The following is a 25,091-nucleotide window of genomic DNA, read 5'->3' as shown; positions in this document are numbered from 1 at the left end:
CTCCAGCCAGTTAGTGACCCATTTGACTGTATAGGTGTCGACGCCACAGTCCCCCAGTTTTTTAATGAGAATGGGGTGAGAGATGGTGTCGAAGGCCTTCCTAAAGTCCAGAAAGACTACGTCCACAGCTACTCCTGCGTCTAAGGATTTTGTGACCTGGTCATTGAAGACCACCTGGTTGGTCTGACAGGACCTGCCTCTAATGAACCCATGTTGGTTGCCCCTAAGCATAATCTCCCCTGCTGGCCTCTCGCGGATATGCTGTAAGATAATTCTCTCAAAAAGCTTACCCAGGATTGAGATAATACTAATTGGCCTATAGTTTCCTGGGTCCTCCTTTCTCCCTTTTTTGAAAATGGGAACCACATTAACCACACTTCAAGAGGGATGTGGACAACATGGAGAGGGTCCAGAGGAGAGCCACTCACATGATCAGGGGACAGCAGGGCAGGCCCTACGAGGAGGGGCTACGGGACCTGAACCTGTTTAGCCTCCACAAGAGAAGGCTGAGGGGGGATCTAGTGGCCTGTTACAAACTAGTCAGAGGGGACCAGCAGGCACTGGTGAAGTCCCTGTTCCCCCGAGCATTGCCAGGAGTGACCAGGAATAATGATCACAAGCTGGCAGAGGGTAGATTTAGGCTAGATATCAGGAGGTGCTACTTCACTGTCAGGGTGGCTAGGATCTGGAACCAACTTCCAAGAGAAGTGGTGCTAGCTCCTACCCTGGGGGTCTTTAAGAGGAGGCTAGATGTACACCTTGCTGGGGTCGTTTGACCCCAGTACTCTTTCCTGCCATGGCAGGGGGTCGGACTAGATGATCTACTCAGGTCCCTTCCGACCCTAGAAAGTATGAAACTATGAAACTATTAACCCTTTTCCAGTCCTCTGGCACATTGCCAGAGCATCACAAGTGCTCATAAAGCAGTGCCAGGGGTCCTGCAATGACCTTTGCTAATTCCCTCAGCACTATGGGGTGGAGATCATCAGGACCAGCTGATTTAAATGCATCCAGTCCCTCCAGAAGTTCCCTGACTAGGTCTTCATTGACCCTAGGCCTGGGTGCACCTCCCCTGGGGCCCACAGGGGCCCCCAGTGCAGGGGGTGACTTGGTCCCTGCTCAGAAAAATGAAGGCAAAGAAATTGTTAAATTGGTTAGCTTTGTCATCTGGTGCGATGACCAGATTTCCTAGCATGTCTTGCAGAGGCCCCTCGTTACCCATTACCTTCTTTTTACCCCTCAGCAGGGGCAGAGGTGTGGAGTTGTGCCCCCACCACTCCCAGCTCCTGCTGGGTGGGCAGGGGGTGACTTGTGATGGAGGACTGGGGCTCAGTTTATGTGGCTTAGAAAAGTTCAGAATGTGGGCCTTGGTGCAGCATAACAGGAAGCCTAGGGCTCCTGTTACTTTAAAGGAGAAACAGCTACAGGGAGATCCCCAGGTGGGGAAGGCTACTCCTTAGCTGCTACAGGAGAACAGCCCTCTCCAGGGATTTATAGGCTGTGACTGCCTATTGCAGAGCTAGCTGCTCTGCAGTGGTATAGAGCCTCTGTGGGCAACAGATTGCCTATTGCAGTGCTAGCTGTTCTGCAACAGTGCTGGAGGGCAAAGCCCTGCATAGGAGATAAGGCACTGCTACTACTGCTAGATTAGTTGCTAGAGGCTGCCCCAAAGGCCAGTCAGCAAGCCTAACTAGAGAACACCTGCAGGTAGCCAGGGGAGCTGCCTGACCAGGAAGAAGCTTAAGAGGCACAGTGGGCAGTCTGTCCGTGCAAGTCACAAGGGAAAGAGTTCTGCAGCAAGCTGGTTGTGGCTGACCTATTGCCTGGGGTCCTGGTTTTCCTGGGAGCAGCAAGTAAGGAGCTGAGTGCTTGCAGGGGACCATGGATAAGTAGGGGTTTTATTACACAGCTAGTGTGCTAGGAGTTTAGTTATAGCCAGAGTGCTTATGTCTTCATTTGATTTTTTTACTGGTGGTTTGGGTTGGGTCTGGCAGGGGTGATAAAGGTCCCAGTGGTGTCCATGGGGCACGTGGTTGCATGAGCCTTGCCAAGGGCTGAGTTCAAGGTCCTACTAGGCAGCAACCAGAAAGGGGGTTGTAGCCTACAGAGAAGGTGAAGCCTATCTGGCTGAAGGTAGACAGGGCTGGGGGGCAGTGCCCAAAGCAAAGTGGTGATGGAACCAGAGAGCCTGTGGCCCAAGGTCAGGCAGAGACAGGGCTAGAGAGCCCATTTCTTAGACCAGTGCCAGAATAGGCAAGAAAAAGGCTGGAGGCTAGAAGACAGGTCCAGCACAATGGACCTGGGCTGGAAGACCCAGCAAAATCAAAGGGGTGAATCATATGCACTGTAGAAGGCTGAAGCCCCAACGAGAGAGTGATTGAAAGGAAAGGCTCATGAGGCATGGGTGTGGCTATAAGGGAGGTCAGAGATCATGAATATCCCATAAGTCAACAGTGCCCTGGGAGCACATATGGGCCAGGAAGGCCCACCTAGCATAAAGAGCTGGATTGGGATTAGAGGACTCTCTAGAGGACTGAGGGGGTTCTTCTGGGAGGAAGACAGACTAGGGCTCACTCTAGGACCCTTGGGCAGCTTCTCTTCCCAAGATCTTTGGTTGGACTAGATAATCTCTTCAAGTCCCTAACCAAGTACATTAAGGTGTGGCAGGAAGGAGAAAAAGAAGGGTACCCTAGAGCTAGAGTAGGGCAGGAGCCATGTGGCCACCAGGAAGCATCATGGCTGCCCCTAGGGCTCTGGTCCTGGTTACATGCAGTTATCTGGTTCTGTGCCTCAAAAGTCTTTCTGAGTGGCACTGGGGGACAGGCTCAAGACTGCTCAATTGTGTATGCTAGCCAGTTTCTGGGTTTGGACATGACCAAGAGTGAAAATTGTTTCTTTGATGGCAGTCCCGAACTCAGCAGTGTGGTCATGACCTCACACTCTTAAGCACTTAAGGCTTATTACTTTTCAGTGAAATTTAGTCCTAACTGCTTATTTTCATTTGAAAATTGAACTTTGGTTTTTAAGGTGACTTTGAAAATTAGACCCATTGTGAATATCTGGTTCCAGTAGCTAGGATTAAAGCAGCAACAACAACTATAATAAAAGTTTGGGATAGAAAAAAAGTGCTTCAGAGCATTAGCTGACTTCTAAATACTGGGTATTAATAGAAATACTTTCTGAGGAAAAGTTATTTCTGGACTTCTTGCAATTTCCTTTGAAGTATCTTGGACTGAAGATGGATAGAAATGAGATGTTGGATGAGATGGGCTACTGTTCTGGTCTAGTATGACAACTTCTGTGAATTAAATAAGATTTTTCTTTCCTCCTTGGCTATTACCGAATGCATTCAATATCATCAATTCAGCATAAAGGTGGAAAACTAACTCACATAGGCAGTGAGGGTCAGATCCAGCAGTTTTTTTATAGATTCTTCCATTTAGGCTTCAGTGACCATGTCAACATGAGCCGCTTACTGCATACTAGCTTGTTACTACTGCGCAGTAGCTGATTAGTATTGCACAGTAGCATGGCGGGGAACAAACCATGACACAATGATAGTGCATAGTACTAATGAGATACTGCACAGTAGTAATGAACTACTGTGCAGTCAGCATTACCCGGAAGCCATGCAGAGATGCTATTTGCACAGTAATGCCGGTAACTTTGCAGGCATTTAGTACTTGGGTATGCAAGTACTAAATAACCTTGCAGTAGCAACTGCACTGTCAGTGTCTCATGTAGATGTGGCCAGTGTGCCACAAGACAGGCACATTGCTGAAGGCAAGAGAGGTACCTAAGGGGCATAACATTGAACTGGAAATGTTAAACATCTCTGAGGGCTGATCCACAGCACTGAAGTGCTGAGCAGGAAAATTCTTAGAATCAGTCAATGGAAACAAAGGAAAACAAGATTGTGTCTGAATTCCTGCCCTTATCCAGAACTTAGGAGTTTTTCTCATCTCAGGATTCCAGGTGTCCAGAAGGCAGGCACCTGAATACTGCTGCAGGTGCCATGGCCCACTATAGTATAGTACTCAAAGCACTCACCCAGGAAGTGAGAGAGAAAGTCTTTAGGTCCTGCTCAGCTTTTGAACTGAGAGAGTTTAAAATTACATTCCTCATTTCCCAGAAGTCTTATTCTCCACTGCCTGGGCCAATGTACAGATTCATGGGGCCAGAATGAAAACAAGCAAAAGAAGCCATAACTCTGTAGCTCAAGAATGACAATTATCCCTTGGGACAGGGTAGTTACAGGTTCTGGTCCCTGCTTCTAGGACTATTTATATATTTTATATCAGCTAGTCATTGTCATCCAGTAAAAAAGGAATCAATGAACTTATGATAGATCTTTCTGCACAAGAGCTAACCTGGATGCTCTGCAACGTATTTCCTTTTGGCCATATTGCAAATGCAATCTAAAATACCATATATATTTTCTCCGACAATTTTGACAGTTTTTACATAGAAAATCATGATTACTGGACCTCTCACTGCAAACTAGATGTCACTGAGCTCTCTGAACTTAACAGCATGTTAGCATCGCTCTTTTCAAGCTCTACACATACTGTGAGTTCTCAGTTAACCAGCTGGTCTGTTCAGACTCTGGCTGGAGCCCAAGGGATGAGCACCACTGCTGTTCACCCTTCCTTTCACTCCTGCCTTCTGTTAAATTCAGCAGCAGGGAAAAGAGCGGACAACGGTTGGGGCACTCAACCCCTGCTTTTATACAGCTCCAGGGCCTGGGAAATCAATGCCATTGGTTTCCACCATTGGTTTCCTGTTTTTCCCTGCTACTGAATTAAGTGGGGGCAGAGTGGAATGGTGGGAAGTGAAGGGTAAGAAGAAGTGATACTCTTGCTGTGGGACACTCAAGCAGGGGCTCCAGCAAGATCCTGAGCTGACAAACTGGTGAGGTCAGAGCTCACATCACATGTGAAGCTACAGCAGAAGCTGCACTGACATGCCAGTGAAGTCACAAACTTCACTGCACGTGCAGCACATAGGTAGTGTTGGGGCAGGTAGAGGGGGAGGATGGCATTCTGCCACCTTCAACCTGGATCCACCCTTGGGAATTGGCTAAAGCAGGGAAATAGGACTGGCAGTAGGGACCAGAACTCAGGAATTCCCAGTGCCCTTCATCTGAATGCCCAAACCAATCTTTTAGAGAAGTTTCCTGTGTACCCTATTGAGAATTTAGTGACTAAATTCAGCCTAAATCCCACTTAGGTTCAGCTAAGACCACACTGGATTTGGTCCATGATGACTACAGAATAAGCACAGAAGACCTGAAAATAAGGTTAACTAAAAGTACACAGTATTTGGTGTGCCTATTACTGATGTTTATTTGGGCATGTAGTTGCTCTTAGGAATGGTTTGTTTAAATGCTGTTTTTGTTTGCCTATATGTAACACAGTGTATATAATGATAACTGAACACATTTAGGAACCCAAAATATTTACATGTACTTCTTTATGTTGTCTAATATAAAAACTTTACAGTCTAGGAAGACTTCTAAGTATGTATGCATACAGTTCAATTTAGTTTTTTGCATATGACTTCAAAAGAAAGAAAATGCAATATTCTTGAAGACATTCTAGATAAAATGGAATGTGAATCAGTCACAAAAAGATAACTGAATGTGAATATTCAATTAGCAACTGATAACAATACTATTTAATGCATTCAGCAGTATAAAACATTCCAGCTTCCATCATCATTCAATACCATAAGAATATTCTTTTATCTCTAGATAAAACTGAATCATAGGCACATATACACACTCATGTGTGCTGCATACCATTTAGTTTTTCTGAAGTATTAAAAGCAAACTCTAAAAATTAATTCTGTCTCTTTGTACAATTGATTTTTTATGATGAGCTGGCAACTTCTACATTTAAATTCAGCAGCAGAAAAAAGAGGGGACAAGCAGTTGGGGCACTCAACCTCTGCTTTTATACAGCTCCAGGGCCCAGATTGTTTTCCTGTAAATGGTAAGAACATAGGCTTTTCATTTACAAAATTCAAAAATGGTGAGAAGTTTTATCAGGTTCTCTTTCTCAAAAGATTAACAAAGGCAACATTCCAGCATTATATTTGTAATATATAATTTCAAGATATACTAAAAAGAAACATGATTTTGCTTACCTATACAGGTGTTAAGAAACTTAAGAAATATGTTAGACAAACAATTTAATTAATATCCAGAATTAGGGTCAGAGAGTTAATATTACACAAGCCATCATAAATATTGCTACATTCAACAGATCTTGTATCTGGGCTCATGAGGTGGATGAACAGACTGCAATGAGATGCATGTATCAAGACAGGACTGCACAGTTACCAAAGACTGAGAAGTAATGTTACCACACTAATCAACGTAAATGTCATATAAGGAACCATTCCTGTACATCCTGCTCCAGTTGTGTCTAAAGTGCTGCCACCGTCTGTTTGATGGATTTGCTTTACATCACTGAGGTTCATCTTGTCTGGCATCCCTGCTGAGACAAATAAGAAAATACAGGATGATTCATGCCTTTCCACTACTGGTAACGTGATATAGCTAGAACAAATTTAAATATATGGAGCACACAGTGTGTCACAGTTTGGTTTCTGATTCTTCATGTTACTGCCAAATTCAAAATCCTTCATAATTGCATCTAGAAACACATGCTATACTATATAGCAGTTTATCCTTGAAAGTAATTCACAACTCTACCAGTGTTGGACAAAGTAGTTCTTGTAAATATATAGCTAAGCAAACATTCAATGAAGGAATACTTTGAAAGTCCCTGAAGTATCCCGAAGTCTACTACTCACTCCCATATTGGATTTAAAAGAAGCAATTTTATTCACTTTCAGGTATCTGAATCCAAAAATTAGAGCAAAAAAAAAAAGAATAGCTGATAGAATATTATAGGGATTCTATTTTGGCTTAAATTAAAATAGACTTTACACCAGATATCCATGGTATAAGATAAAATATAAGCAAGACAGATACTGAGCTTTTGGTTGAATTTTCTGAACTTCAGATACGTATAAAAGATTTTTTCCTCTTCTTCTAAGAAACAGGTTTCTTATGAAATAACCATCATCCATTACCCCTCCAATGCCTGGTTCAATAATCATAAATACAAGGCCCCGGAGACACATTCAGCTGTACCAGCATTGTCATTTGCTTTCTGTTTTGTGTGCATATTTTTGAACTGTCTTATCCTATATAATAACTTGTGGCATGCCACTATCAATCAAAATTAACATGTCAAAATTCAATGTTATTATATGCAACAAATATTGACATTGTAATTACACTAAGACTGAAAAAGGCTTTATATAAAGCAAAGTCAATACTTATGTAATTAGGTCAATACATATATAATTCAGAGGGTAAGCTCTACAGGAGCATTATAAAGAAGTTGAGCTCTACTGAGCTGACTTATTGATTTTACAGTCTGGGCCTCTGCATTATTATTAATTGTTTAGGTCCTTCTTTTCCCCTCCTGTATCATTTGCAAAAATGAATAAACTAGTGATTCTATTTTTTTAATTTTCTTTAGGGACTGTGATGGATAATGAATGTTTTAGTCATGGTTTTCCCACTCCTTATTAAGAGAGACCTTAACAGTAAACTACAAAAGATCTCTGCAACCTCTTTATTTTTAAAAATATGTTTTGCTTGTTTCCTTGCTTTGGTGGTAAGTACTCCTTTTCTTCTGCATGCAGTTTGAAAGTTGTTCTTATAAAGTTGCACCATATTTCAAATCTTTTTTCATATAGCTTAGGAAAAAAAAGGAGTTAAGGGGAACGATGGTTAAAGTCAATCACACTGTATATAAAAACTGCTAGAATTAATTTGTCTCCTTTGCTGTTGTACTTCGACAGCAGAATAGACTGCTATTTTGTGCACATTTATTGATCCACTGCTATTGCCTGGAATTTGTTAAAATTAGTTCTATGAGTACAATGCAAGTGGACAGACAAATAGGAACAGTAACAATGAGGAGCCGAGAAGGAGGGGAAATAAATGCTCTTCATCATGCACACTGTGTAACCTTCCTGGGAAAAGATCAATCCCTCAATACTTCACTGAATGAGTGTTTAATGGATCACCAAACAGGGTGGATCAAGACCTTCTTCCTTGGGAGTGTGGGAGGTAGAAGCAGAAAGTAGATTGTTTGTGTCATTTGTCCAGTTTTTATTTGAAGGTTTCCTTTATTCAAAAGCTTTACTTCTACAAAGCATGATACTTTGCTTTGAATTCACTGGGTCACATATAGCTTTCAATTACCACTGCACTATTGCAATGAAGTCAATCAAGTTGCATAGAAGTAGCAGAATCAGAGTTGACTCAGTGCATGTATAAAAGAACCTTAGGAAATGTCTCAAACACAGTGGCATAAAAGCTGAATCTTTTTCATATGCTGCATTTTTGAAACCCACATATACTTTGGAGTACAGAAATTCAGATTTCACTATCATCATCATAATTACGACTACTACTACTACTGTTACTAATATTTTTTCTAATAATAATAATGATGATGATAATTTCTTAGTCATCATGGCAGCAGAGATAACTTTCCCACTGTGACCAGAATTCACATTAAATTCAGTACCTCCAATATGAGGTACCAAATTAATGTGCATCAGGCTGGCATAATACACATTGGTGCAAGTGCACACTTCTTAGGTGATGCCTAATGCACAGTAGCCTATTCTACGGTGTACTAGCATATTAGCATGGTTTTTTACATGCCATTTTAGTGCACAACAGAATAAGCTACTTTTATGTGCATGTGTAGACATGGCTTATAAGTAAAAGCTTGATTACCACATGAAGGCTATATTTTCATAATTATGTTATGTATGTAATAGATGTATATGCCACTCTTTCCAGAAAAGGCTACAACGTGTGAACAGAATCAATTATAAAACAGAAGAATGAACAGGAGAACAAAGCAACATAAAAAACAGTTAGAGTATCAACATAAAATATAATTATCCCAACCAATAGCAAAGCTTTGCTTTCTTGCTGATCAGTTGCCCAAATAAGAAGGTTTTACAGAACTTCTAAAAGATGCCCAAGCTCAGGCTCTAGCAGGCCTCAAGAAGGAGGGTTGTTCTAGAGCTGAATAACCTCCCATGCATTTTTGCCAAGTGCATTTGGCATATTGATGGTACTTGCATGAAGTTGCCCTTGGCGGACTTTAGGGGATCATGATGGGGCAAAAGGGATAAGATGGTCTCTTAGAAGAGTTCCTGCTATTTACTGAGATATATGGCCCTGAATTTATACCCTAGTCTATGTAACAGAATCAGACATAGAATGTAGCCCTTGTCACTAAATGAGTGTGACAGTTGCTGTTTATACAAAACAGAACTATTCATTCGCCACAAAACACAGAACAAGGCCAAATTTGGCTGGTGTTGTTTCCCTTGACACTAAAAACTCAGGTTCAGTAAGAGAGTCATTAAGGGGTCTTTTCAATAACTTATGATCATTGTCTGGCTTAACCTCAAAATCCTCTAGGATCTAATATTTGGAGGGAAAAACCAGGCGAATTCACCTGAGATTTGTTTTGGGGTTTTTTTCTGGCTTATGCAAGAGCTATAGTTCAGTGAGGAAAGATGACTCCTAAGAATCAGTCACTGAATACAGTATGTTATAGTCACTTACATATTCAGAAAAAAAAATGTAAAAAAAATGTTTGTTGCTTTCATGAAAAGCAAATAATTGGAATCACTGTTCACTGTGCACAAACTTGTACAGAGCAATACTGCCAAGTTTCACAGATCTTTGACTCAACACAACATGAAAGGCAGTTAGGTGCTGATGCAAAACATGTTTTCAATTTTGTTTTAGTAGTAATTAAGTCACCCAAGTATTTAATAAAACAATGTGATTAAAATGAGCTGTATAAAATATATATGTATATATTTATACATACATAGTAGTGTTTCATTTTTATCATGGAAAAATGTGGATTTTGGGTTAATTTTTTTAATCTGAAAATTGGGGATTTGGGGTTTTTTATTAGAGATAACCAGGACCCCTCTCATTAGGGTGAAACAGCTCTAAAAGTGCCTCTCCATTTCATTTCTAGCTTCTTTGAAAAAGTTTTGTGTTGCTCCATATTTAAAACTTAGGGACAGTGACAGAACTGACATCCTTGAAAGCCAAACTGTTCTGTTTATCCACAGAACAGGTGTAGCGTCAGTATACAGTTCCTTATTATAACTAGTAACAGGCCTTAACCCTGACAGGAAACCCACAACCCTACTGGCATGTAACATGTCCATTCAGACCCTTTTGCTGTGATTGCAGGAAGTGTAATGGCACTTCTGCTAATTTTATTTGAATGGAGAAAACACAGTTAGGCAGCATTTAAAATAATTCTTCCTTCTTGTTTCCACATTCTTTATAGTTGCACCTGGAACCTCAAACCACTATGTATGCTCACACTCTGTTATGTGATATGTACTAAATCCTACATGCTGAATCCAAAGATCAGGAGACTATTTCAGTGAAAATGAGGCTTTCAAGTGAATTATTAAGAAAATTTAATCAAGTACTATACCTACCATCAGTTTTGAGGAGGACAAAGAGAACACTCTTTTGCTTCCAGATTGCTAGATAATCCAAATTATTCTTACGGTAAATGCATCTAATAGACAACGCAATTATTAATTATTATTATTGTTGTTTAGTGTAATAAATGCCAAGAGCATGCCTGGTCCTGTGTATGCCATAATGAAAGACAATTTCTGTTCCCCCAAACCTGTTTTTTACGGGAAAAAATGAACTAGGAGGGTGGTTGGTACCTGAGACAGGGAGAATCTTGTGAGAATGTAACTCCAGCAAGATACTAGTCTTGCATAAAGTCTTACACAAAGCTCATTGCAGCTGGTGAACAGAACTGCATTGATTTTAATGGTCTTTGAATCATAATATGTATGTCATATATTTAAGGATGCTATGGCATGTGGGTATGAAGAGACACATTGTTGAATAAACAAATGCTCCAGTGAATGAACAAATGAAAAAGTCCATGGGTCATGAAAAGTAGGTGATGAGGAGCATGCATGGGTACAGAGGTATAGCAGGGCGGCTTGGCACTCGGGGTAACAGTAGTACACATGGCAGACAGCTTCTGGGTTCCAGTGTTGGCAATGCAGCCAGATGGCAGCAGCTGTTACTTTTCCTCAAACCCCCCAAATTGGCACTCTAGGCTGCTGCCCCAGTCACTCCACCTTAGTTAATGTCACCATATGGTGCTAGGAAGGGGGGAATAAGACTGTGCTGTATAATGATGGATTAAGCAGCATCTGGAAAGGGGGTATACAAAAGTGAATAGTTTCCTGGGAAAAAGTGAACAGATAATCTCAGGTAATAAAGAAACCATTTGCATTTGAGACAGTTCACGTGAATGTGAATTTAAAGATTAGAGTCAACAGAGGTTTTGTGTGGAGTAGATGATGAGAGAGATTTGTATGCAGCTGTTAAGGGGATTAAGGAAATTTAGAAGTAAAAGCAATCAGGAAAAGAATATGGTAGGAAATGTGAGGAATGAAGGGGTGTGACCTCTGTCCCAGACATACAGGTGGTGACACACTACTAAGGCAATTTCCTTACTGTGTCCAGGGAACAGAAAGATCTGGGTAATACCAGCAGGTTCCCTTCTTCCCCACCAATTGAAAGACCTAATTTTAAGGAATGTGACTCTTTACACTCCAGGTTGTGTTGAAAAACTGACAAAAAATTAACTGATTTCACAAAAAGGCACATGTGTATTTTTATTCCATAGAAGTTAAGGACTATATTTCTCAAATAGAAGCTGTGCTATCATCTGTTAAGAATTATTTGTCTGCCCTTTTGCCTGTCTCTTCATTTGTCAAGTTCCTATTGATATCATGTATGTTTTTGCTTACCATGTGAAAAAATAAACCTATTTTATGATTTATATCAAAAAAACTATTGATTCAATTTGAGGCTAAAACTTTACAATCATTTATAGCAGCTTATAATACTTTATGGTTACTTTTAAATTATATTGATTAACATAAATAGCTTTCTATAGTAAAACTGTACATGTTGGTTTGATGATAAAGTATTACATACTGCATCTATCAGAAAAAAAGACATCTAATCAGTTCTCTAAAGGGACCCTCTAAAAGTCCATTTTTATTTTTACTGATATTCTTTATACCATTCTCTACAGATTGTTTAATATATATTATCTCTGATGAGTAATTGATTATGGACTACACTTGTTTTTCCTATGTTGCTTCTTGGTTACTTTTTGCTACATGGCAACAATAAAACATTATGCAAAACTAAGTTTTTAATGAGTTGCAGAGCAATCATATATGTTGTATGTACTCTGAGTTTTAACTGCAGGTTGCTATGACAACATCTATCTTCTGATTTAAATAATTTATACATGTATTTGCTGAATATTAATTATGTTTAGATGAAAATTAATATCATACCCTTACTTGTGTTTTTAGTTATGTACCAATTGAAAGTACCTCACAGCGGTCCAACATTTGTCAAAGAAAAAAGATTAGAGCCATTTCTACAATTCTACTGGGTTTCTTTCATATGAAGATTATATGACTAGGCCTCCCTGGGCAATCAAGCGTTGCTTACAGGGAGCAGATATGACTACGACTTGCACAGTGTTGTATATCTATCACTATTTTCCCACTTCATGAAGCTAGGGATCAGCGCTAGTAGGGAAACCTACATGATTCTTGAGCAAGGAAGTTATAATGAGGGATTTTTTAAGAGGTCTGGCATTAGGCACATTTATCTTACATACCTATGTCTTTTGGGGTATTTGGAAGCATAGAAAATTGGAGGAGCCAAACGGAGGCCAGAGATTATGCGTAATTTTATACATAGATCAGCACCTACTTACATACTTAACTCAAACTATGAAGTGGTATGAATGTAGGTGCCAAGGTTTGTTTTGTTTCCACCAATTTATACACAATATATTCATAATTCATTGCTAAAATGTCTTTAGAAGAGGTCAAGTTTGAACAGGGGTATAAAAAAACACATTAAGAATAATGTGAGAAATTAACCCAGTGTAAAAATGTAGCTCTGTTTTATTTTTATATTTTTTAGCTTTCAGTTAATGACAGATAAATTAAGAGGTAATCCTAAGAGCCTAAAAATTGTCAAAGATTCTCAAGACTTCTTTCACAAGAGGCTTTGGGGATTTTTAGGACTTAATATAAAGATAAATCAATTATCTAGCATTGCACATGGCTTTTATCATGTGATAGATCAATTTATTCAACTTAAACTTATCCTTTTCTTTTCTTCAGCAGAACAGATTTTGCTAGAAGGTACATGATGAAAGAAAGTTCACTGAGAAAGAAAGCTGGTATTAGAGGAAACGAATCCTTATGATTTGTTTGGAGTACATAATGCCTTTTTCATTGTGTAATCTATTGTCTGTATAACTGCATATAATTATCATCATGATCAATGGCAAAAATGTGTCTGTGTGGGAAAGAGAAAAGACCCCTAATGCCACTAAAATAATTTACTATAAAATATTTCTTAATTCAAACCACCTAAAAGAAGATAGATGCTGCCCTATTAGATTAGATTGATGATGCATCTATCCAGGTGTCCTGATTCTAGCAGTAACCAGTACCAGAGACTTTGGGAGACAGTGGAAAAAAATTGGAATAAAAAATAAGCGATCTATTGGAAACTGATCCTCTGCCATGCAGAGGATAATATATGCTCTGAATCGTAAGATATATTTTTATTTTATGTAAAAAAATGTAATGAATAAATGAATTGTCTGTCTACTGTCTACATTGTCAATGACAATGAGCTGTCATTGTCTACATAAATTCCTACTTCTTTTATCCCAGACACTTTCCCCCTACCCAACAAGAAGACAAACGAGGGCAGAAAACTAAGTAGTGCAAACAAATTTAAAAATATACTTCTTCCCAATCAAATGGGACCATATTTATATATCTATGCCAGAGATGATTAGAAAATACCTTGTTAAAATAACTTTAGACAGAATCCACAAAATAGAAGATCAGGTAAAATATTACCAAGATGATCTTTCAGGACATTTCAACAAGTGCCTTCATATGCCATTTGGGGCTAGGTGTGCTGCATTTGACTTTGATTCTCGTACCTTGAAACACCATAGCCACGTCCACATGAACAGGGGCATGTGTTTGCAGCAGCATAAACAGTAGCAGCACAGTGCACACCCCTGCTCATGTGGTCTGCAGCGAGACATTGTCCCTCTGCTTCATGTGTTTCAGGGGGTGCTAGCTATGGAACAGGGTGCCTTATTGCAGGGCTAGGTGGCAGGTAGCCCCGTGCTGAGGCACCCGATGCCCCAGCCAGCCAGGGAGTGGCATGCGGAGATAGGGGAACAGTCAGCCCAGAGCCTCCAGCTCTCCTATCTCCACACGTGGTGGAGCCCCTGCACTGAGGCACATGGAGCCCCTGTCTTGAGACACACTACATCCCAGCCAGCCATGAAGCAGCTGGCTGGAGCACAGTGGGCTTCAAGATGGGGGAGCAGGCAACCCAGGGTATGTCTGTGTTGCAAACATGAAGTACAAATGAAAGCAGGGAAATCCTGATAATTGACCCTGAGGCAATGCCCACTGCTCTAGGAAGGTGCAAAGGGACTCAGCCTAGATTGCAAGCATATCTGAAGGCAAAGCACATGGGTCCACAACAAGTTAGAGCTTCCCTTGGTTGAGGTCAGCTCCCTGTCTGACAAGGACTTACAAGAGCTATAGCAAAGAGACAATGAGTGTTGTGTAAAATCCCCACAACAACTTTACATCTTTGGGTAAAGGTGAGTTTTGTGGCCATTTTAATGTGTTCCAACAATAAATTCCATACATGTAGGCAACCTGGTCATGGTTTTTACCCTTGTGATTGATAGTTCAATGTTTCCACAGAAACAAAGTTATTGGGTACATCTACATTTGAATTAATGTGCACAAACAGATTCCAGGGCTTATTACTCTAGAGTTTTTTGCTCCTGAGCACATAAGTTTATCCATGCACGGCACATGGAGCCTGGCTGGAGCAGCCTGAGCTGGCAAGTGACCCATGAGGGTCAGCCTGCCAATCCAGGGCTGCTCTGACTGGGCTCCATGTGCTGTGGATATGATGGCTGAGGCATGATGGTACTTCAATGCAGTGGTTACCTGCCAGCTAGCCTTGCACTGAAGCACCCTGTGCCCCAGTCATTCAGGACAGCATGTACACATGTGCTGTTGCACATGAAAAAACTCCACAGCAAAATAGTACCTATATTTTACAAGTAATTCCCTGCTGCAGAATTTATTTGTTTTGTGTGCCCTAACAGGGGTGCACGCCTTGATGACGAGACATTTACTGCACAGTTAATTAGACAACTGCGCAGCAAATGTCTCTTGTAGATGTGCCCGTTACGGGCAATCACTTTTGTGTTTCAGATATCATGTGCCAGTATTATAGAGGATTCAAATACTGGGAACCAAAGCAATGAATTCAATTCTATACTTCAGAGGGAGGCAATTGAAGAAAATGTTACATTCAGAACTAGAGGGAAATGTTCAGGACTAACAGTTTAATCCCTAGACATATTGTAAGGTAGGCTTTTAAGGTAATTAAAATTAGGTAATGAGGTAATGTAAACATTAAGTTTAAAGATCCTGGTATAACAAGAAACTGCAAGCGGACAAGAGTAAAAAAGAATAAGTTATACTGGTCTTGCCAGTAGTAGGGAAAAATATTTTTTTCAAGTTATAACTATTCACAAATTTTATCTCAGAATTATCCAGTATGGACTGTCTTGCTGACTGGAGGGCAGGTTCTCAGTGGACTCGTTCTAGAATTAGTATACAATGGTATTTTTTCTCCAAATAGATCTCTTTGAGCCCTTTCCCCCAACATAACCTCTGTCTTTCTTGGGATTTACAGCACTCCTGGGCTGTTAAATTCTATTGGACAAATTGAGTTATAGAATTTAGAAATAGATTTTTTTCCCCTCACAGAGCATTCTCTAGTGCTTTATCCAGTTCAATCTTAAGTGACAGAGCTCTCACCAATTTCCCTAGGGAAAACTATTCCACAGTCCGTATTCCATAGCACTCCTTAGTATGCTAAAGCTAAGATCCATTTTGGGACTTATTTCATTTACTGAACTATTGTCACTTCACAATCTCTCTCCAAATGTACTAAATATATATACATAAAGTCCCTGAAATTGTATTGAAAAAAGTTTCTGGAAGTGCATATTGGGCACTTTTCTGAATGAAATAACTTGATCTATATGCATTATTTTGTATAGTTGATACTGTTTATACATTTTAATGATGATTCTGAAAATTTACAAATAGACAGAAAATAGATATGCACACAAGGGATTTCAAGATGCAAGTAATCTCACCTATAAACAAAAGAATAATATTATTCTTAATGTTACAAAGCAATTAAGTAGACTGCCTAATGGCATTAGCTAAGAGAATTCTCTACAGCCAACTGTATATTAGGAAATGAATCCAACCTATCATGCTTAGTTGCATATATTTTATCAAAGCTGTATAAATGAGAAATAGAGTGTAACCAGTGGTATAAATCTAAGTCTGAAGAGTCTTTTCAATAGTGAGAATGGCGGGCAGAAATTAAGACTCTGTTCTAATATTTAAAAGTTTTCTTTCCAAGTTCACAGTGACATTTCTATCATATTATGGATTAATGAACTTAGTATTTCAATTAAGAAAACAAAGCTTTTTTGAGTAATGTAGCACAAACAGTGTAAAAGTTTTAAAAATCTATTTATTTCGCTCATAAGCATTAACAAAAGCTAATCTTATTTACTGAAATTATTCACATGTATTTTATGTATATTGTGTGTCACGCTTAAAAAATAATACAGTACTATGTGTCTGAGTCACAGGGGTGGGGGGCATTGTATAACAAAATACAAGCTTAACTGTTTGCAACTGCTATAAGGCCTACTAATCATGGTCTGATTACATTCACCTGAGTGAATGCTGTGATAAGTATCCCCCAATTCCATGTTCATGACACAAAGACTTTCAAGGTTGTGGAGTTCTAGTATCAGCATCATCATTGGCATCTGTTTTACATGGTGAAATGCATCTTTAAAATCCTTTTCACTAGTAGGAACTTTTGTCCTTTTCCCATTAACTTTGCAATCAATGCAAAACCCAGCAGAGAACTCTGGTAATAGAATGAAAGTCTTATAAATCAGAATCTTCTCTGATGATCCAGAAATCCTGGGTTTTTTGTGATAAAAAAGCCCCAATTTTTAGATAAAAGAACTAACCCAAAATCCACATTATTCCATGATTAAAATGAAATGCCACTAAGATATATAATATATATATAATGGATAGATAGATAGATCTATACATATATCTATATAGATATATCTATATAAATATATATATATTGATATCTATACATACACACACACAATGGTGTTTCGTTTTAATCATGGAAAAATGTGGATTTTGGGTTACTTTTTTTAAATCTGAAAATTGGGGATTTTTTTGCTAGGAAAAACAAGGATCCATACTGACGATACTGAAAGCAAGCAAATTCTTCACTCAGAATTTTTCTCTCATCTATCCTCCAAATTAGCTGTCCTATTTAAATGCCTTATTTCCTAAAGAGTTCATGCCTATGGCTTTGAACTGGCTCTTTTTCCAGTCTTCTGTTAAGAGATTGCTGCTTTTTAATCACTAGATATTGTATATACCAGAATATAATTTAGAACCGAGAGGCAGGCTTGAACATAACCCTAGAACAAAACACACAAACTTTGGGAAAGACTGCATCAAGGAAAAGAATTTCTTGGATCCATTAATGAAATTAAACATGTTCGCTACTTTTTCTTAATCATTCAAGGGTAGCTTCAGAATTATGCTCGCCAAGTGGTACTATGTTGAACAATCCTGTATCTTCAGTCAAAGCAATATTTTGCTGTGTTCATTTTGATTTGCCCTCATGCACCATTTTAAAGCAAATTAGACTCTCCCAAAAAGACATCAAAGGAGTCAGTTTAATGGTCCAGAGGTTAATGGCAAAATCCTGACGGTTTCAACTTAGGTTTTGGCATACCTACAAATTAGGTATCTGTCCCCAGAAAAGTAAATGCTTAGATTCCCTGTACAGTCAGCAGGAAGGATTAGGAGCCTACACAGGAAAATTCTGAGAACCCAGATGCTAAGTGAGAGCTGCCTACAGCTATTCAGTGGGAAACATGAAGTACAAGGTATGGCTGAACTTCTGCCATTCCTTAGCATTTTGGATTCTTACTCAAAGTTACATATTAGGTGTTTCTGACCACTCTGACTCCAGTGCCCATTTTTGTTTTTTAAGGACCCGATATGGTCATCTAGTATCCCAGGATCTCTCACATTCCCGCCTGTAGAGCAAGGACAGAACCCTGTCCTGGCTCACCAGCCCTCTAGTGGCAACTCATAGCTATACCTCCCAGTCCTGTCCCTGCTCACCAGGCCTCTTGTGGCAAGTCACAGCTGTGCAGGCGGTAGACAGTCAGAGAAGGTTAATAGACTAAGAATGTAAATGCTCCAAACTGCTCTAAGCTAGTACTAACAGCGATCAATATTTGTGTGGCTCACAGAATAAGATGAAACAAGGCCCTAACACTGAGGGAGATTAAAGCTTTCATCTTTTGACTTTCCAGAAGAGTGATCTAATCAAGAGATCAGGAATAATCCCTCCACCACTTCTGTTGAAGCTAGGTCCATACTTTGACATGTGCTCTAATCACTAACTTATTAACAAATTGTTAGCAACTACTGTCATCTCCTTTATTGTGGTTTCTTAAAAAATCATATAGAAGGAAGACTGGAAGGGACCTCCATAGGTCATCTAGTGCAAACCTTGCTTGGGGCAGGATCATCCCTATCCAAACTATCTTGTACAAATCTATTGTATAACATCTTGGCAAAACTATACAGTTAAACCTGACACATCACCCTAACTTGCCATGGTAAGTGGAGATCCAATATAAAGCTACTTTTTGCAACTTCAAGATGTTGGTCCATGTCCTACTTTCTTCAGCAAGAGAGTAAAGGCATTTTCCCTTTTCTTTCTGGCAGCCCTTCAGGTATTTGAAGACTACTATCATGTCCCCACTTAAAGGCCTTTTCCACAAGCTGAACATTCCTAGCTCCTTCAACCTCTTCTCATATGATTTGCCATCCAAGCCCTTCATTGTTTTTGTTACCCAACTCGGGATCCTCTCTAATTCCTCCATTTCCTTGTAAAAAAATATAGAGCCCAAAACTTCACACAGCACTCTAGATGATGCTAACCAATGCCACATTGAGAGGTACTATCACCTCCTGTATCTTGCAAATAATGCTTCTGTTGACAAATCCCACAATTGCATTTGCTTTTTGTGCAGCTGCATCACAATACAGACTGTGATCAACCAGGATTTCCAAGATTCCTCTCCATAGTGCTGCCATCCACTCAGGTGTCACACGTTTTGTGCTTGTATATTTGATAATTCTTTCCAAGGTATAGCACCTTAGATTTGTCATACCTAAACTACTTCCAGTTAGTATCAGCCCAGTTTTCCAATATGTCAAGATCTTTGTGAAATGAGGTCCTATCTGCCATTGAGTTTACAATCCTTTCCCATTTCATTTGCAAACTTGCCCAAGTAGCTTTCTGGACCAGCATGCAAATATTAATAAACATTTTGAACAGCACTGGCCCCTGTTAGATCCCTGTGATACACCACTCAAAACCATCTACCATTCTGACATGCATCCATTTATAATTGCTCTTTGCTTAAGGCAAATAAGCCAGCTATTTATCCAGTTTAGTAGTTTTGTCCAGCCCGCAATTCTCCGAACTGTTTATGAGAAGGCCATGCGGCTTCATCAGAAGCCTTGCTGAAATCTAGATTTCCATGGTTCCATTGTGCTGGGGTGGTGTTTTGTTGGGTTTCCAATACTGTAATCTTTAGAAGCTGACATTGATACCATCACATAGCTTTTGGATAGAAGTTCCCACTGATACCATCACATAGCTTTCTGATCTGCTATCTTCTGCCCCTTGAACCAAGGAACAAGTGTATGTGTTTTTGACATACAGGAGACATCACCACCTTTTGTCCCAACCCTGTCCTTCCAAAACTAAATGTAAACCTGTTTGCCATTCCAGTCATAGGAGCTGCCCCACAGGATCTCTGTGATACCAATTGGATCATACTGTTTTTCACAGGTTTGAGTTTCCAGCTTGTCTTGTTTATTACCCATAATTCTTTAATTTATTTACATACATTGGACACATGTTGGATTTTGACCTATGTGCTTCACTCCTGTGCCACTTGTTGCTATCCTGTGACTTAGTGATGTGATTGAAAACATATTAGGACATAAAAGACTACTTGGAAATGTATCAGAAGAAAAACTAGTGGAAATTTTTGCTTAAAACACTTTTTTCCTTTGAATGAAATCAATTTTTCTACTGTGTTGGTCAGCGCAACTTCATTCATTCATACAGCTAGGCTTCTTGGAAGAACCAAGCTGTTATTTGGCATATTAAAGATCTTGCTAATAGATCTAGCTAAATGGACCTTTTTCAGGCTGTTTAAAAATGCACACACATATTTTACAAAATGATTCTGGTTCTCCATTATCTGCATCATTGACTTTCAGTGTTTGTTAGAAACTATATTTTTTTGCTGATACATAGCTGTCTTAATGAGATCCTGGAGAAATAAAATGTTAAATAAGATGTGATGCTGAGAAACAATGAAGGTTTGTAAGGTTTGTTTGGTTTAGGATTTTTTTGTGGGGGGGTTTCTTTTTGTAAGTATCAGATACATAAGCAAATACAGAGTGATAATGAAACTAATGTAAAGGGCAAGTGACAAGTTTGTTTGTTTTAAAAATAGATTAGAAAAAGATACATGCTAATGCTTTCTGTAAATAGCTACTACAGTATATTCCTCTTGAATAGCTAATATCATTCTTTTAAGTCCCAGGAGAACCTGTCCCTGAGGGATGGTATCTCAATACTACATTTTTTTCAAATATTTTCCATTTAGTGCATATTCAAATTATGCACATGCATCTGTTTAGCAAACATAAGCAGCTAAACAGTCATTAGTTCATAACCTACCTAACATGTGGCATGTAAATTCTTCCTGTATGGATGTGGATGTGTATGACACACATCAGAGACTTCTCAACAGTTTTCACCTGAATGTTGCCAAATTTTATGACTGCATTTCAACTTTTGCCTACCTTGTTATGACATTTTTGAAAAACTCGCACAGAACTGAACTTGTATATTGTTCTGTGTTTGAGTCATTAAAAGCTTCAAAACATGCAAAGAGTAAACCAATACCATAATTCAAAGAGCATTTATTTTCAAATTAATTGTCTTTGATAGTCAGCATGCAAGGATCTTCTATAACTACTAGTATATAATTGTATAGCATTCCATTTATACTTTAGAAGATTGGGAGAATCTGACTTACATAATCACTCTCAAATTATTTTTCTCTATACAAATTCCTGTTCTCTGATTGACAGCTTTCTCAGCCAATCAGGGTGCAGCTGTATGCATCATTTTGGAGCTGTGTTCTATTATCGAAGTACAAACGCAAGAAAAATCTTTATTCAGGCTACTCTCTTTGTTGTTAAGTGGCTCCTCTGCTTGACTTCTTCAAAGTTGTTTCATATGAAGACCATCATCTCAATTTACCTGTATCTTCAGCTGCAGTGGTCTGCTTCAGATAATTAGCCCAAGCTGTATTCTGTCTGAACTTTTGAGGTCCCAGGACTACTATTTTTTTTTTCTCTCTCTTTCCAACCCAGTCTCTCTCTTGGTGACTATTACTTTTTTTTTTTTAAAGCAAAAAGTGTTTATATAGAGACATGTATTTTTACCTTCTTTTTTTTTTAGAAAAAGAAAACTTCATGGAAAACCATGAAAAATACATGTCTATTTTCAGTTTTAATTGTGTTTTAACATTCTTTTTCTTTTTTTTTCTATTTCAACCCCAACCCTTAGCTCTTCTGTGTCATAAAACGGTACACCCAGCTGAGTGTCCAGCAACCAAAGTAGAAGGAAGGTCATGGTGGAACCTTACAGACTAATTTATTTAGTGTGGCATGAGCTTTTGGAAGTTACAGCCTACTTCAGCAGGTGCTATGACTTGTGTCAGGCTTCTTCTTGGGCTTTCCTTCCAGCCCCATGAATCTTGCTGGTGGCGGGGGGGGAGTGTTGTTTTGTTTTATTTTGTTTTTGTGGCTGTGCAGTGATTCAGTTGGAATAACAGATGTGCATATTGCCCATATCTGGACTAACACATACATTTTGGATTAGGGTATTCCCTTGTGAAATATGAGATGTCGGATTGAACCTTCTCAGGCTGAAGAGGACATTGGATTCAAGGTCTCTGTTTGTCTACTGTTGCTTGAGCCTTTGCTCTAAACATAAATGTAGATAACATGAGCAACAGAACAGGACTTTAAAAGAAAAGAACAATCTCTTTGTTAAAAATGGATATCTCAACCTGCCTTCAGCACTGAATTTCAGACTGTCAATTGTAAATAGATACTGGATCCTCTTTGCATCCCTAAGTGAGACCTAGAACCCAGAAAGGGGGGTAGAATTTCAAACACACTGATGTCTTCAGCCTTCCTTCCAAGCAGCTTTATGCTCAAAGTGCAGGGTTTTGACTTGTCCACTTGAAGCAGACAGACCAGAAAGACCAAGGAAACTGTGACTCACTAATTTGTGACTGTGCCTCACAAAGGTAATCTATTACCTAATAGGTTATCTATTACTAATAGATAATCTATTACTAATATGTGACTGTGACTAATAGACTGTGTCTATTACTAATGTGTCTATTACTAATCTGGAACTATTCCTAATCTGTGACCTAATAGATAATCTATTACTAATCTGTGACTGTGACTCACAAAGGTAATCTACTACAAAGGGCACAAAGAAACTAAATTTTATCCTTCCTGCAGAATAGGAACCTGCTCGATATTATATGTTTGTCTGCACTGTTCTTCCAGCAGGTGCTGGGAATACTGAAGTCTCCCATCAATACCATCCTGTAGCTTTTGTATAGATTTGTCACCTGCTTGAAGCAAGTGGGTGACCATCCACCGCTTCTTTATTTGGTGGCCTAATAAATCCCCACTATTACATTGGTTCTGCACCTTTCATCTTCACCCATATACATTCTGCTTTGCTATCTTCTTCCTCTTGAACCAGGGACCAAATATAAGTTTTTTTGACATACAAAGCAACACCACCACCTTTTTACTCAACTCTGTCCTTCTGAAACAAAGTGTAACCCTGCATGTTGACATTCCAGTCATAAGAGCTGTTTCATGAGGTCTCTGTGGTGCCAGTTGGATCATGTTTCTTTTTTCAGGCTGGAGCTGCCAGCTCATCATGTTTATTCCCCATACTTCTCACATTTGGATAGATGCAATGGATGTATTTTGCATTTTGGCCTACTCATTTCCCTTTTGCACTACTTGTTGCAGTTCTGTAGCTTTCTGGCCCTTTCCCAGACTTAAGTTGCTTCTTCAAGTCCTTTCCCCTCTGGACTGTGCTCTGTTACTGGAGGTTTTTGATCATCTCCCCCATGGAACCTACTTTAAAGACTTCCTTACTAGGTTGGCCAGATGATGCCCAAAGATGCTCCTTCCCATTTGCGTTAGATGGATCCCATCTCTTGATAGCAGTCATCCTCTGAAGAACATCTGCTCATTGTCAAAGAAGCCAAAAACTTCACATTAATGCCACCAGTTCAGCCAAGCATTCACTTCTAGCATAAAATGGTCTGTTCCTGGATCCTTGCCTTCCACAGGAAGAATCAGAAAGAACACCACTTGTATTCCAAGTTCTTTAATCCGAGAGCTTCATAGTCACCTCTGATCTCCTAAGTATCATTTTTTAATGAAAATGAGTGTGGCTCCTCCATCTAACAATGAACTCAGTGTTCTTGGTGTACACCAAGTATGCTTTAAGCCTCCCTCATAAACATAGATGAGGTGCAGTTTTGTATCATAGTGCAATCCAGTGGAGTTAGGCATGAGTTACTCATGCCGTGTTTATATACGTGGTATTTAATGTTTTTTTTTGAAGAAAATTACATCATAGCATCATAGAAAATTTAGGTTGGAAGGGACCTCAGGAGGTCATGTAGTCCAACCCCATGATCAAAACAGGACCGTCCCCAACTAGATCATTCTAGCCAGAACTTTATTGAACCAGGCCTTAACATCCAGGGATGGAAATTCCTCAGCCTTTCTGGATAACCTGTTCCAGTGCTTCACTACCCTCCTACTATATATATATATTTATATATATTTATATATATGTATGCATATATACACGCACATGTATACACATATATACCACACATACATGTACATATATATGTGTGAGTGTGTGTGTGTGTATGTGTGTGTTTATATATATATATGAAAAAATTTCTCTCTATGTATAGATATACACATATGTATGTCTATATATATACATATGTGTATATCTATACATAGAGAGAGAGAATTTTTTTCATAATATCCAACCTAAATTTCCCTTGCTACAACTTACCCATGGGTGAGTCATGCCTGACTAACATGATTGCTTTCTAAAATGCAGATGACACCAATCTGCAGTGGACACTTGTTCTCCTTTTTAATCATCTGCTAACACTTAGAATAGTCTATCTTCATCCTCTTTGGAATTGTCCATCAGGTAGTTGAAGGCTGCAATGAAATTGCACAGTTTTATTGGAAGCAGGTCCTGTCAGACCAACCTGGTGGCCTTCTATGACTACGTCACAAAAGCCTTAGATGCAGGGGTAGAAGTGGACGTAGTCTTTCTGGACTTTAGGAAGGCCTTCAATACTGTCTCTCACCCCATTCTCATTAAAAAACTGGGGGACTGTGGTGTCAACACGTACACAGTCAAATGGGTCACCAACTGGCTGGAGGGCTGCACCAAGGGAGTGGTGGTGGATGGGTCATTTTCAACCTGGAGGGATGTG

At 39.3% G+C, this 25,091-nt stretch overlaps 1 protein-coding gene across 1 annotated transcript in view; it reads right to left on the bottom strand.

The window, feature by feature from the left end:
• Window positions 1-5,160: 5,160 nt before the first annotated feature.
• GPC5 (glypican 5) overlaps window positions 5,161-25,091 on the bottom strand; it is a 1,496,686-nt gene continuing 1,476,755 nt past the window's right edge. Inside the window, exon 8 of the mRNA XM_019524895.1 lies at window positions 5,161-6,497. Within this exon, the coding sequence (XP_019380440.1) occupies window positions 6,340-6,497 (158 nt within the window). The 3' untranslated portion in view covers window positions 5,161-6,339. The remainder of the gene's footprint in view (window positions 6,498-25,091) is intronic.

Source organism: Gavialis gangeticus, unplaced genomic scaffold (genome assembly GCF_001723915.1).
Source record: "Gavialis gangeticus isolate Ggan-Ray unplaced genomic scaffold, GavGan_comp1, whole genome shotgun sequence".
In the NCBI taxonomy this organism is placed as follows: Eukaryota; Metazoa; Chordata; order Crocodylia; family Gavialidae; genus Gavialis; species Gavialis gangeticus.
Note: the sequence above shows the minus strand (reverse complement) of the source record. Positions and strands in the feature narration are given on the sequence as shown.